This window comes from Somniosus microcephalus, chromosome 2 (assembly GCF_052327205.1).
Source record: "Somniosus microcephalus isolate GS21.2 chromosome 2, FLI_Smic_1.0, whole genome shotgun sequence".
NCBI classification, from domain to species: Eukaryota; Metazoa; Chordata; class Chondrichthyes; order Squaliformes; family Somniosidae; genus Somniosus; species Somniosus microcephalus.
In genome coordinates, this window is record NC_140988.1 from 295,320,808 (window position 1) to 295,332,863 (window position 12,056).

Consider the following 12,056-nt stretch of genomic DNA (forward strand, 5'->3'; position numbering starts at 1 on the left):
GTTGGAAGGTTGTTTTTGTGACTGGAAGCCTGTGTCCAGTGGGGTACCGCAGGGATCGGTGCTGGGTCCCTTGCTGTTTGTGGTCTACATTAATGATTTGGATGTGAATGTAAAAGGTATGATCGGTAAGTTCGCAGATGACACGAAAATTGGTGGGGTGGTAAATAGCGAGGCGGGAAGCCTCAGGCTACAGGACGATATAGATGGGTTGGTCAGATGGGCGGAACAGTGGCAAATGGAATTTAACCCTGAAAAGTGTGAGGTGATGCATTTTGGACGGACTAACAAGGCAAGGGAATACACAATGAATGGTAAGACCCTAGGAAAGACAGAAGATCAGAGGGACCTTGGTGTGCATGTACATAGATCCCTGAAGGCAGCAGAACAGGTGGATAAGGTGGTTAAAAAGGCATATGGGATACTTGCCTTCATTAGCCGAGGCATAGAATATAAGAGCAGGGAAGTTATGATGGAGCTGTACAAAACGCTGGTAAGGCCACAGCTGGAGTACTGTGTGCAGTTCTGGTCGCCACACTATAGGAAGGATGTGATTGCTTTGGAGAGGGTGCAGAGGAGATTTATCAGGGTGTTACCTGGGCTGGAGCGCTTCAGCTATGAAGAAAGACTGGACAGGCTGGGGTTGTTTTCCTTGGAGCAGAGAAGGCTGAGGGGGGACCTGATTGATGTATACAAAATTATGAGGGGCATAGATAGGGTGGATAGAAAGGAACTTTTCCCCTTAGTAGAGGGGTCAATAACAAGGGGGCATAGATTCAAGGTAAGGGGCGGGAGGTTTAGAGGGGATTTGAGGAAAAACTTTTTCACCCAGAGGGTGGTTGGAATCTGGAACTCACTGCCTGAAAGGGTGGTAGAGGCAGGAACCCTCACAACATTCAAGAAGCATTTGGATGAGCACTTGAAATGCCATAGCATACAAGGTACGGACCAAATGCTGGAAAATGGGATTAGATTAGATAGGGCTTGATGGCCGGCACGGACGCGATGGGCCGAAGGGCCTCTTTCTGTGCTGTATAACTCTATGATTCTATGACTATCACCTAATAGCAAATGGAAAGAGTGAAAAATTGCTGTCTCCCACTAAAGTAAATCAGTATAAAATATTTCTATTGTGCAAGCTTGTACTATCATTAGGTACATATAGACCACATCAAACTTGTTTAACTATATTGCACATTTGTTGATTTGAAATCCAAAATCAACCTGCAAAAGTTCTTGTTGATATTTAATAAAGCCGAGCCTGTTTTTACCTCTTAGAATACCACATACTATCAATTGTACTTGGAATGGCTTGTACGACACCACTTTTTGGCCCCAAAATCTACACTTACCAGCAGATTCAGGCTACATTTTCAGTGGGTGAGGACTTTTGGCAGCAGAAATTGGGATGGCACCTTGAAACTTACGCTGGGGGCGTTCTTTTGAGGGTGGAGGCGGCTGCTTGTTGCATCAGCCCCCTTGCAGCCTGACGTAATAAATGGAGTTGTGTAGAGTGAGGTGGTGTCACTGAGCAGAGTTCCCGCTAGTCTAGCCTCCTGTGGCCCCAATGTACGATATGCCTGCAAGTAGATTTTACCGGTGGGAGTGGGGCTCATAAGTGTTTTCCAGACTGTTTTTATAGCCTGGAATACTCAGGAAAAGACGTTTTGGCACCAGGTCAAAGGCCTTCCTGAAAAGAGTCTGATTTGTTCTGTTGTTCTTCAGTTGGACCTGCCTGCTTTGTGCCCCCCCAAGCAGTAGCACAGAACTGCATTTTCCTTACCAGCCTGTCTATTGGTTGGCCCAGCTCTGCTGATACTGATACAGTGATACTGGGTGCATGCCAACATTACTGAAATTGACTGACTCCGAGAAATCCAATGACATTTAGTTCTGGGGTGCAACGGATATTCCACCCTGTCATTGTTACGGTGGCAGAGTTGGATCACAGGTTTTCAGGGCCTGTTTGATCAAATCCACCCATGGAGAGCAGATTTTTTTTTACCGAGGATAATGTCAAAAATTGGTAGAGGTGAAAGGTTCACTATGCCACTAGCGTATGCTGGTAGTGCATAGTCTGCAATTTTGTATTCATTAAAATTAACGGGCAGAAAATCATGGGCTGGTAGTGCATTAATTTTAATGGATACAAAATTGTAGGCTGGGCGTGTACAATTTTGCAATTCGCACTGTAGGCAGGCAGCAGGCAGCAGGTATTGCTGGATTTTTACCCAGTTTCTGCCACATACTGTTCATTTCATCAGCATTACCATCAGACACTTTGAAACATACAAAAAGTTTTGTTTCCAATCTCTTAGTAGACTTTTATTTATTTCAGAATTGTTGATAAATGAATGATTCAGATTTTGCATAAAAGCAGACAATAAGGAGCAACAGGTACAATATATACATTCTATCTGATTTCTGTAAATGATTTATTTCTGTGAATGGGAACCAGGTTACTTTCCAGGGTGTAAGTTGTTAGCTATCCAATGTTTCCATTATTGGTTTAGTAAATGAGGTATTTTTTCTAAATGGAGTATCACCAGTCTTTATTGCAGTGATGCCCTGTTTTGAAAGAGAGAGAGAAAACAATTAATCTTGGTTAGTTTTAGAGCAAATATTTTTAACAACAGGAGTTCATATTAGGATTTAGTGTCAGTGAAAACCCAGGTGTCGACACCGTCATTAGCAATGGCTGATCATCAATACTTAAAGAAGCTTTATGGATCTGCTATAAATTTAACTTGCTAATTGTCTTAATCCAAGTAAAGATTGGAATGCTTGCCTGAGGATTATTTGGTAGGAGATTCCCATTTTTAAATCCATTTGGTAACTTTTGACATGTTGTTAAACACAGACATGAATGCATCATTATAACTGAACTGCTCTATTTCTTCCATGCCCCCGTCTCCCCAGGCACTATGGGGATGATTATGTTCCATACTGCAAGGTCAGCTCACTATAAGATTTAAATTTTGCTCCAGTGCATTGCTGACGAGGTGTTCAGAGAGTGCCATGCATGGAAAGGGGGATTTCCACCACTAGCCGAAGAAAGGACCTTGTGGGGGGTGGGGCCAGGGCAGTGCGGGGAGAGGAGAAACATACTGCCAGAGGAAGAAAGGTCTTTTGAGGCATTAAATGGAGCAGGAGGTAAGCTGGATAGCCCTAGTGGAAGGTAAAAAATGTTAAAGACTTTCTGCACACCTTCCTTCACAGCACTCATTTGTAATGGGTGCTGAGCGACTGGTCTGTTGCTCAGGCACTCCAACTGTAAGTTGGGGAGCAGGTTTAATAAAACAAAAAACAGAACTGTAACAAGCCTTGTGTACAAATTGTGTGCAGGCTCGCAACATACTATGCACGAGACAGCAATATTGGGAGTAATAGGCACATTGGTCATGGAGTAGGCCGCAGGCCTTTGGGCTCAATCGCTCAATTACATGGGGAGTCAGTAACTAAGGTGCACAATGGGTATTGTTACCACATTACCAAATCTTGCAAGTTACATTGGCATGATAGTGGCAACAACAGTCCAAAAGGGAAACTTAACTTTGGTGCACACTAAGAACATTGAGCGACCTAAAAAATATATGGAATTGAAATATAGTGGAAAAAACAACATTGCCCACAGCAATTGTGGAAAATAATTTTTAGCTGCAGTTTGTGATCAAGACTATGAGAGTAGAGAGGCTGCGGGAGGTGGCAACGTCAAGCAGGTAGTCATGAATAAGGAGAGTTTATGTCGAGGGAGAGGATTAGGGAAGACAGGAAGGCAGTGAATTCAGAGGAGAAAGGGCAAAGGAGCCAAGCTGGAGACTGGAATCACTGAAGATAAAAAAGGGAGAAATGAAAGGTGGTATGACTAGGGAACAGGATGGGGAGGAGACAGGATAGATGGGCCCAATAGGCGTCAACAGAAAAAAAAGAGAGATAGAAGCAATGGGTCCTGGAGCAGCAGTCAAAATGTGCACATGAATGGACACAGAGAAAATTTGGTTTAAATAGGCATGGCAGAAAATAGAAAAGACATGTCCTGGTTGTAAACAGAGGACCTTCCCTCTTACTCCAGGTGCATTGTATTGAATGGATTAAAAATTGTTACACTCAGTACCTTAATGTTACAATAAAATGTTACAGGATCTAATTAACCAACTGTCAGCCCACAGGCGCAAAGCTTCACTGGATCAACAACCGCACTGAACACTAAAGCACTCCATAATTAAGGCCCAAAATCGCAACAGACGTTATCCTTGTTTTTTAAGTGAGTCTTCCTCTGTAGGTTCAGGAGGGAATGGCACCAATCCTTGGTCTGTCCTGATACCATGATGGTTTACTGGGTATAATATTCACACTAGCATAATTTCCAGTCCATAGAAAGTCATTGAAATATTCTTGTCAATCCTCTCTGATCTCTCTCCAAATCATCAATATCTTTATCAAGGTAGATGCCAATTTGTCATAAATTCCAAGGGCTTTAATAACTTTAAAAGTCTCTAATGTAACTTTGTTAGATGCTTTCTGAAAATCCAAGTAAATTGTAGAGTAACTTCACTGGTCCTGTGCTTATAGTGGGGAGCCACATGGGAGGGAGTACAGGGCACAGATGGGATTACAACACTACAGCAGCAATTCTCTGATCCACACTTCCTATGTGCGTGGCTCCCTTCTAGCAGCGAAGGGTCGGTAAATTTATATTGATATCTTTTAGTCATTATGTGCTAATTTAATTATCTCCTCAAAAATTATGACCCATTGCATTAAAAGCTATGCTAATTATTCCTTCCGACCTCTTTGATCTTTAGATGATCACTGACAGCAACCTTTAAAATGCTTGAGTATTTTCTCCAATACTAATAAAAGCCTTTCTACTGCTGTCTTATCTCTTATAGTTATCCTCGACAGGTGATGTGACTCTGAATCTTGTTTTTTTTGTATCCACATATCTTTTCAAAAAGATTCATCTCAGCCTTTACTTTGGTTTTGACCTCCTCATTCAGCCACTGCAGTGTTGGTCTTGCCAATGTTCTTCTTCTTCTCCATGGGATATATATCTTTCTCACAGTCACTTGGACAAGTGTGGATTAATTAAGGAAAGCCAGAACGGATTTGTTAAAGGCAAATCGTGTTTAACTAACTTGATCGAGTTTTTTGATGAGGTAACAGAGAGGGTTGATGAGGGCATTGCTGTTGACATGGTGTATATGGATTTCCAAAAGGCGTTTGATAAAGTGCCACATAATAGGCTTGCCAGCAGAGTTGACGCCCATGGAATAAAAGGGACAGGTACAGCATGGATACGAAATTGGCTAAGTGACAGGAAACAGAGGGGGAGAAATTCAGAATGTTAGCGCTTCCTGTTAGCACCTGGGGGGGGGGTGGCGCTAATGGGTTAGCCTTAGCGTCTGGCCTGAACAACGGCAGGAAGAGGAGGTATAACGCATTTGGATGGCCACTGTAGGAGCGGTATTTAAAGGGATCAACATCCAGTTTCATTCAATGCTGCCTTCTCAGTGTGACATAGCAAAACAGCCGTTTTAAATGAGTTTGGTACTTTTAGGAGTGTTCTGCCTGCAAAACATTTGTCACTTTCATTCTGCCAAGATTTCAAAGTCCTACACTTGGTTACGTTAATGGGGGCTGTACTGACACTAGTGCTCGCCCTCCAGCATCAATGTCGGAGGCAGCGCAGGCAGAGACAAACATTGGAAAATGTGGACAGAGGGAGGAGGGGCAACAGGGCTCTCAACAGGAGGCCTTGCCCTCCCAGGGTATTCTGGGAGCACTTCTCCAACATAAATTTAACTGAGGAGCACTGTCTTAGAAGGCTACGTTTCATCAAGGAGGTGGTCACAGAGCTCTGCCACCTCCTGCAGCCAGACCTCGAGCCTCAGATCAGGACCACCATGGCTCTCTCAGTGGCAGTCAAGGTCACCGTCGCCCTCAATTTCTACACCAGCGGATCCTTTCAGTCTGCAGCAGGAAACATATCTAACATCCCGCAGTTTGACGTCCATTGCTGCATCCGAGAGGTCACATATGCTCTCTACAGAAGGAGAAGGGATTACATTTCCTTCCCCATCACCAGAGAGAAGCAGGACGAGCGTGCATGTGGATTTGCCAGGATAGCGGGCTTCCCCATGAAGTGGGCACCATTGACTGCACCCAGGTCGCTTTGTGGGCAACCTTTAACAATCCTGAGGTCTTCCATAACCGCAAAGGCTACCACTCACTTAATGTGCAGTTGGTGTGCGACCACACACAGCAAATCCTCACCGTCAATGCCCGCTATCCTGGCAGCAGCCACGATGCCTTCATCCTGTGCCAGACCGGTGTGCCAGACCAGTATTCCAGCACTCTTCCAGCCACCACATCAAGCTCGTGGCTGTCTGCTCGGAGACAAGGGTTAGCCGCGCCACCTGGCTCATGACTCCCCACTGCAACCCCAACACACCTGCCCAGCACTCATACAAGGAGAGCCATGCTGCCACCAGGAACATTATCGAGCACACCATCGGAATGCCCAAGCAAAGATTCCGTTGCCATCACCGCTCAGGAGAAGCTCTCCAGTACTCAGCTGAGCAGGTGTCCTTTTTCGTCATGGTGTGCTGCATGCTGCACAACTTGGCCATCATGAGGGCCCAGCCATTGCCACCAGACATAGTGGGACCACCTCAGAAGGAAGAAGAGGGAGAGGAGGAGGACGAGGAGGAGGAGGAGGAACAGGAGGAGGAACAGCAGCGAGGGACGAGGCAGCCACTCAATCGGCCTTCTGGAAGGGCGGTCCGTGACCGCCTCATCAGACTACGGTTCCAATAAATTTTACCGCACATCCCAATTGCTCACCACATCCCATCATTCCATCCATTTTGCATACCATATCACAGTACAAAGCTGAAATGAGAGACAGCACAAATTCTGCAAAATTCCATTAATAAATTTATCAACATTCAGTCAACACATATACAACAACAATATTAACTAATCACCCTTGTGCAAACCCTTATTTCCCCTTTTTACAATCCCTTTCCCTAATCTACTGCTCCTACGTAGACTGTGCCCAGTGGCTGCAGCAGGGCTGCTGGAAGGTTGCTGAGTGTCCATGCAGGAGACTTCAGATGGCCTTGCAGGATGCCCTCAAACAGCTCTGAGCCTGGCAGGCCCGGCTGTAGACTGCACCATCTCAGGCTGGGCGGTGGCAGTCTGGCCTGGCTGGATGACAGGCAGCGACAAGTGCAATGGCGGAGTGGCAGTGGTGGGAACAGGAATGCTGTCATCCTGAGAGAGGACAACGGGTTCCTGCTCGACTGACACACTGCCACTCCTCTGGGGCAGCACCTCAGCATCCCTACCAATCTGCTGGAGCACAGATTGCTGGCCTGCAGCGACACCGTGAGATACCCGGTGGACTGTGGTGGACCCAGCGATGATGGCAGCAGTAAGAGCTTGAGTGGTATCAAGCTGAGACTGCATGAGAGCAGTCTGAGACTCAATGGCAGCAACCATTGACTGCATTACAGCACAAAGATGTTGCGTGGCTTCTGCCTGTGCTGCAATGGATGCTGCCACATCACCCATGATACACGGCATGAGGTCTGGGTCCCCATGGTCTCTCAGGGAGTCCACCATCCTTGGCAGACTGCCAAGGATGGGCTCCATGATGTGCACAGAGCTCTGTGCAATGTTGGGGCGCACTCCTCCACGCTCCTTACCATTACGCCTATCATCTTGGTGCGCATGCCCATCACCCTTCTTGTGAATGCCTCCCCATCGAGGTCCTCATTGGAGTTATGTGCAGCAGAACTCGCGTGTGAACTCGCCCTCCGGAGAGCTGGCTCCTGAGCTACACGTTCCCTCTGGCCTTGCTGCAGCGTGATGTCCCCAGTGCATCACTCAGTGCAGACCCGTCTACTAAACTTGCCTCTAAAGATCGCGTAGTCCCAGTATCTGAGGTGGTGCCTGCGGGTGAAACATGTGAAGTGCTTTCTTCCTCCTCCTCGTCTCCAGCCTCACTCTCACTAGGAGGCTCAGAGACAGGCTGGTCAGCTGGTTGCTGATTACCTGAAAGCATAAAGGCACAAGACTTAAGGTGAAGGCAGGGGGGCAGGAAGGGAACAAGGAATGCAGACAGTATAATGAGCTGGAAAGTGGGAAAGGCTTGTGGTGTTAGGGAGAAGTTGAGTGAGAGAAGGAGAGGGGATGAACATAACGTTGTTGCCTCCAAGGGGGTCGACGTCGCGACGGTCATGGTGCCCACCGCCTGGCACCCAATGACTCTCAACACTCACTCCTCCAAGTCTGTAAGCTGTTGGATGTCCGCTTCACCCTGCCTGTTTGTTCCTGCTCCCTCCTATTGTGGAGGCTTTTCCCCATTTTACCCCTGCAATTGCGGGCTTCCTGACAGCTGCAAACCGCGCCAGGTCCAGGGTCAGCGAGGCGAGCAGTGGGTCTGCGGGGGTGAGAGGGGTCGAAATGTCCGCTGTAGAGGTGAGTGGTGGGTGCAAGTGTGGACAATGAGAGGTGAGTGTAAAGTGTTGGAAAAGTTTCCTTACCTTTGCTTCATCCTGCAGGCTTCAACCCTTGGGGATCTGGAGGTGCCTCATCTCAACAGCAGAGATGACAGAATGGCTGCTGCATTCTCAGATACAGCAGCCATCTGCTTTCTGCTGAGGAGAGATGTCTTGGTGAGCATTCTGTGCAAAGCCTCACCTTAGAACAGAGATTGTCAGTGTTTAAAGGCTTCTCAAAGCTGTCAAACGCTGACAGTTCACCTGTCAAAACATTTTCAACAGATGAAATGTCATTCGCTGATGTCCTCTGTCACCGGGCTTTCCTTTAATTGGCCGGTAAGCCCGCAGGGCGGGTTTAACAAGGTCAATCAAGGGAAAATAGCGTGGGTTGGTCAGACGTCACTGGGGGCGGGACTGAAACCCGAAAACCAGAAGCCCCGCCTCCAGCACGTCCCCATTGACAAGATCCAGCCCATAGAGTACAAAAGCAAGGCTATGATGAAGCTTTATAAAAAACTAGTTCGGCCTCAACTGGAGTACTGTGTCCAATTCTGGGCACCGCACTTTAGGAAGCATGTGAAGGCCTTAGAGAGGGTGCAGAAAAGATTTACGAGAATGATTCCAGGGATGAAGGACTTCAGATACGTGGATAGACTAGAGAAGCTGGAGTTGTTCTCCTTAGAGCAGAGAAGGTTGAGAGGAGGTTTGATGGAGGTGTTCAAAATCATGAGGGTTCTAGACAAAGGAGATAGAGAGAAACTGTTCTCATTGGCGGAAGGGTCGAGAACCAGAGGATAGAGATTTAAGGTGATTGGCAAAAGAACCAAAGGTGACATGAGGAAAAACCTTTTTATGCAGCGAGTGGTTAGGATCTGGAATGCACCGCCTGAAAGGGTGGTGGAGGCAGACTCAATCGTGGCTTTCAAAAGGGAATTGGAGTACCTGAAGGAAAAAAAAATTGCAGGACTACAGGGAAAGGGCGGGGGAGTGGGACTAGCTGAAGTGCTCTTGCAGAGAGCCGGCATGGGCTCGACGGGCCGAATAACCTCCTTCTGTGCTGTAACCATTCTATGATTCTATGGGGACGATTTTCTCACTGGAGGCGGGTTTCGGTTTGGGTGGGTTCGAAACCCCCCTCCACTGATAGGTTTCACAAATTTGCGATTTTCCCCTGATTGGCCACTTGATTTCAGAGGTGTGGGATGCCCTTGGTCAATTAGTGTTTTGGGACTGAAACTCGCCTCTGCTGACATTAATTTTCCAGCCTGAGCTAAGGGCAGCTTGCTACCTTGGGTCATTCCACTGGATTTCTGCCAATGCTGCACCAGCTGCAACATATTTTGAGAAACCACTATGTCCAAGTCCAAGGCAAGGGCCTCCCCGAGTTTCTCGGATGAAGCGCTGCAAATGTTGGTTGAGGGGGGTCACAGCTAGCAGGGAGGTGCTCTTCCACTCATTTGGGAGGAAGAGGCCTCCCAAAGAAACCAAGGCTGTGTGGGTACAGCTGGCAAGTGATATAACCTCCAGATCTGTGTGCAGATTGGGAGAATGTTTATGTGTATTGGTGACATGCCATCCCTGTTGGAAAGCATTAAAATGATTTGATGGCAAAATGTTGGCGTCATGGCATCTGTTCTTTCGCCTTAGGCAGCTCCACATTGCGGGCTCCGCGACACTTGCGTCGGCAGGTTGGTGGCCAGAGTGAAAGGAGGCCAAAGAGTCATGTCCATTGTCTATGATGTCTTAAGATGGAGCCAAGGACTGTGCCAACTTGGGCAACCTATGCATATCTGGCCAGGATAAGTTCATCCCTTGCATCACGGGCAGCCATGTGCTTGTGTGCTGCCGCTGCTGCTGGTCGATAGACCGGCGCTCTGTCCTCCTCCTGCTACTCCTCCTCCTCCAGCTCCTCCTACTCCTCCAGCTCCTCCTCCTCCTCATCCTCCTCCAGCTCCTCCTCCAGCTACTCCAGCTCCACCTCCTCCTCCAGCACCTCCTCCTCCAGCTACTCCTTCTCCTCCAGCTCCTCCTCCTCATCCTCCTCCTCCTCCAGCACCTCCTCCTCCCCCTCACCCTCCTCCAGCTCCTCCTCCTCCTCATCCTGCTCCTCCACCTCCTCCAGCTCCTCCTCCTCCTCCAGCTTCTACTCCTCCTCCAGCTCCTCCTCCAGCTCTTCCTCCTCCAGCTCCTCCTCCTCCTCATCCTCCTCCACCTCCTGCTCCTCATCCTCCTCCACCTCCTGCTCCTCATCCTCCTCCTTCAGCTCCTCCAACTCCTCCTCATCCTTCTCCTCCTCCTTCTCCAGCTCTTCCTCCTCCTCCTCCTCCAGCTCCTCTTCATCCTCATCCTCATCTGAGGAGGCCTGGAACTGAGTCACTTACTCATCAGGAAGCTACAAGCCACGACGCTGTGTGATGCTGCACAGCAGACCACGACCATTCTGGAGACCCTGTCTGGTGTATACTGCAGGGCTCCACCTGATCGGTCAAGGCATCAAAAGTGCATCTTCAATAACCCAATGGTTTGCTCGATGGTTTGGTCGAAGTGTGGCTGGCGTTGTAGCGCTCTTCAGCCTCATTAGCTGGCCTCCTGATTGGTGTCATTAGCCACTTCTTCAGGGGGTAGCCTTTGTCACCAAGGAGCCATCCATTAAGTTGGTTTGGCGGATTGAAAAGTGGAGGCACACTAGAGTCATGGCAACTACCACAGAACTTGGCGCAAACATGCAAAAACTCCTTCTTGTGGTTACACACCAGCTGTACGTTGAGGGAGTGGAAGCCCTTTCGGTTGACAAAGATAGCTGGGTTGTGATGGGGTGCCCTAAGGGCCACATGTGTGCAGTCTATGAGGCCCTGCCATATTTGCAAAGCGAACCGAACGCACAGTTATACTTGCTTGATCCCTTGAGAACTGGATATAATTTTGGGCCTTAGCGAAAAGGACATCGGTAACCTGCGTGCTGCAATTGTGGGCGGCCGACTAGGAGATGCCACTGATGTCTGCTGATGATCGCTGGAAGGAGCCTGAGGCAAAGAAGTTGAGTGCGGTGGTGACTTTGACAGCCACTGGTAAGGGGTGTCCACCCGTTCCTCTGGGCACCAAGTCTTGGTTCAGCAGTCCGCAGATGTCTCAGACAACCTCTCGCAAAAGTCTCAGCCTCCTTTGGCACTGCTGCTCACTCATGTTGAGGTAGCTCATCCTCTGTCTGTAAACTCTCTGTCGGGGGTACCTCCTGCGGCGAGGTGCCTCGATGCGCTGGCATCTTCTGCCCTGTGCAGCATCAGGTGGCTGAGCTGGAGGTTGGGGCTCTTGCTGCTGTTGCTGCTGAGCTGCCTGGTTCTGCTGCTGCCGTGGATGCTCTTCATCCGAATCTGAGATCTATGGTGAAAGAAAATGAGTGGTTCCCATGCCGATTGCAGATGCCTCCGTTGGGGAAGCGCTCATTGCAAGCGGGGAGAGGGTCTTCCAAGGAGGTCCCACAGTTGATAGATTCAAGCTGCAGCACCTCCGACTTCGGAAGGCCCGCTAAAAGTGCTGAAGGACCTTTTA

The 12,056-nt window shown here is 48.4% G+C and overlaps 1 protein-coding gene across 2 annotated transcripts in view; it reads right to left on the reverse strand.

The window, feature by feature from the left end:
• Nucleotides 1–2,295: 2,295 nt before the first annotated feature.
• spag8 (sperm associated antigen 8) overlaps nucleotides 2,296–12,056 on the reverse strand; it is a 76,856-nt gene continuing 67,095 nt past the window's right edge. The window contains exon 6 of one of the 2 annotated variants that reach the window (XM_085973320.1): nucleotides 2,296–2,565. In XM_085973320.1, coding sequence (XP_085829446.1) covers nucleotides 2,479–2,565 — 87 coding nt within the window. In that variant the 3' untranslated portion in view covers nucleotides 2,296–2,478. The remainder of the gene's footprint in view (nucleotides 2,566–12,056) is intronic. The other variant, XM_085973327.1, reaches the window with a different exon arrangement.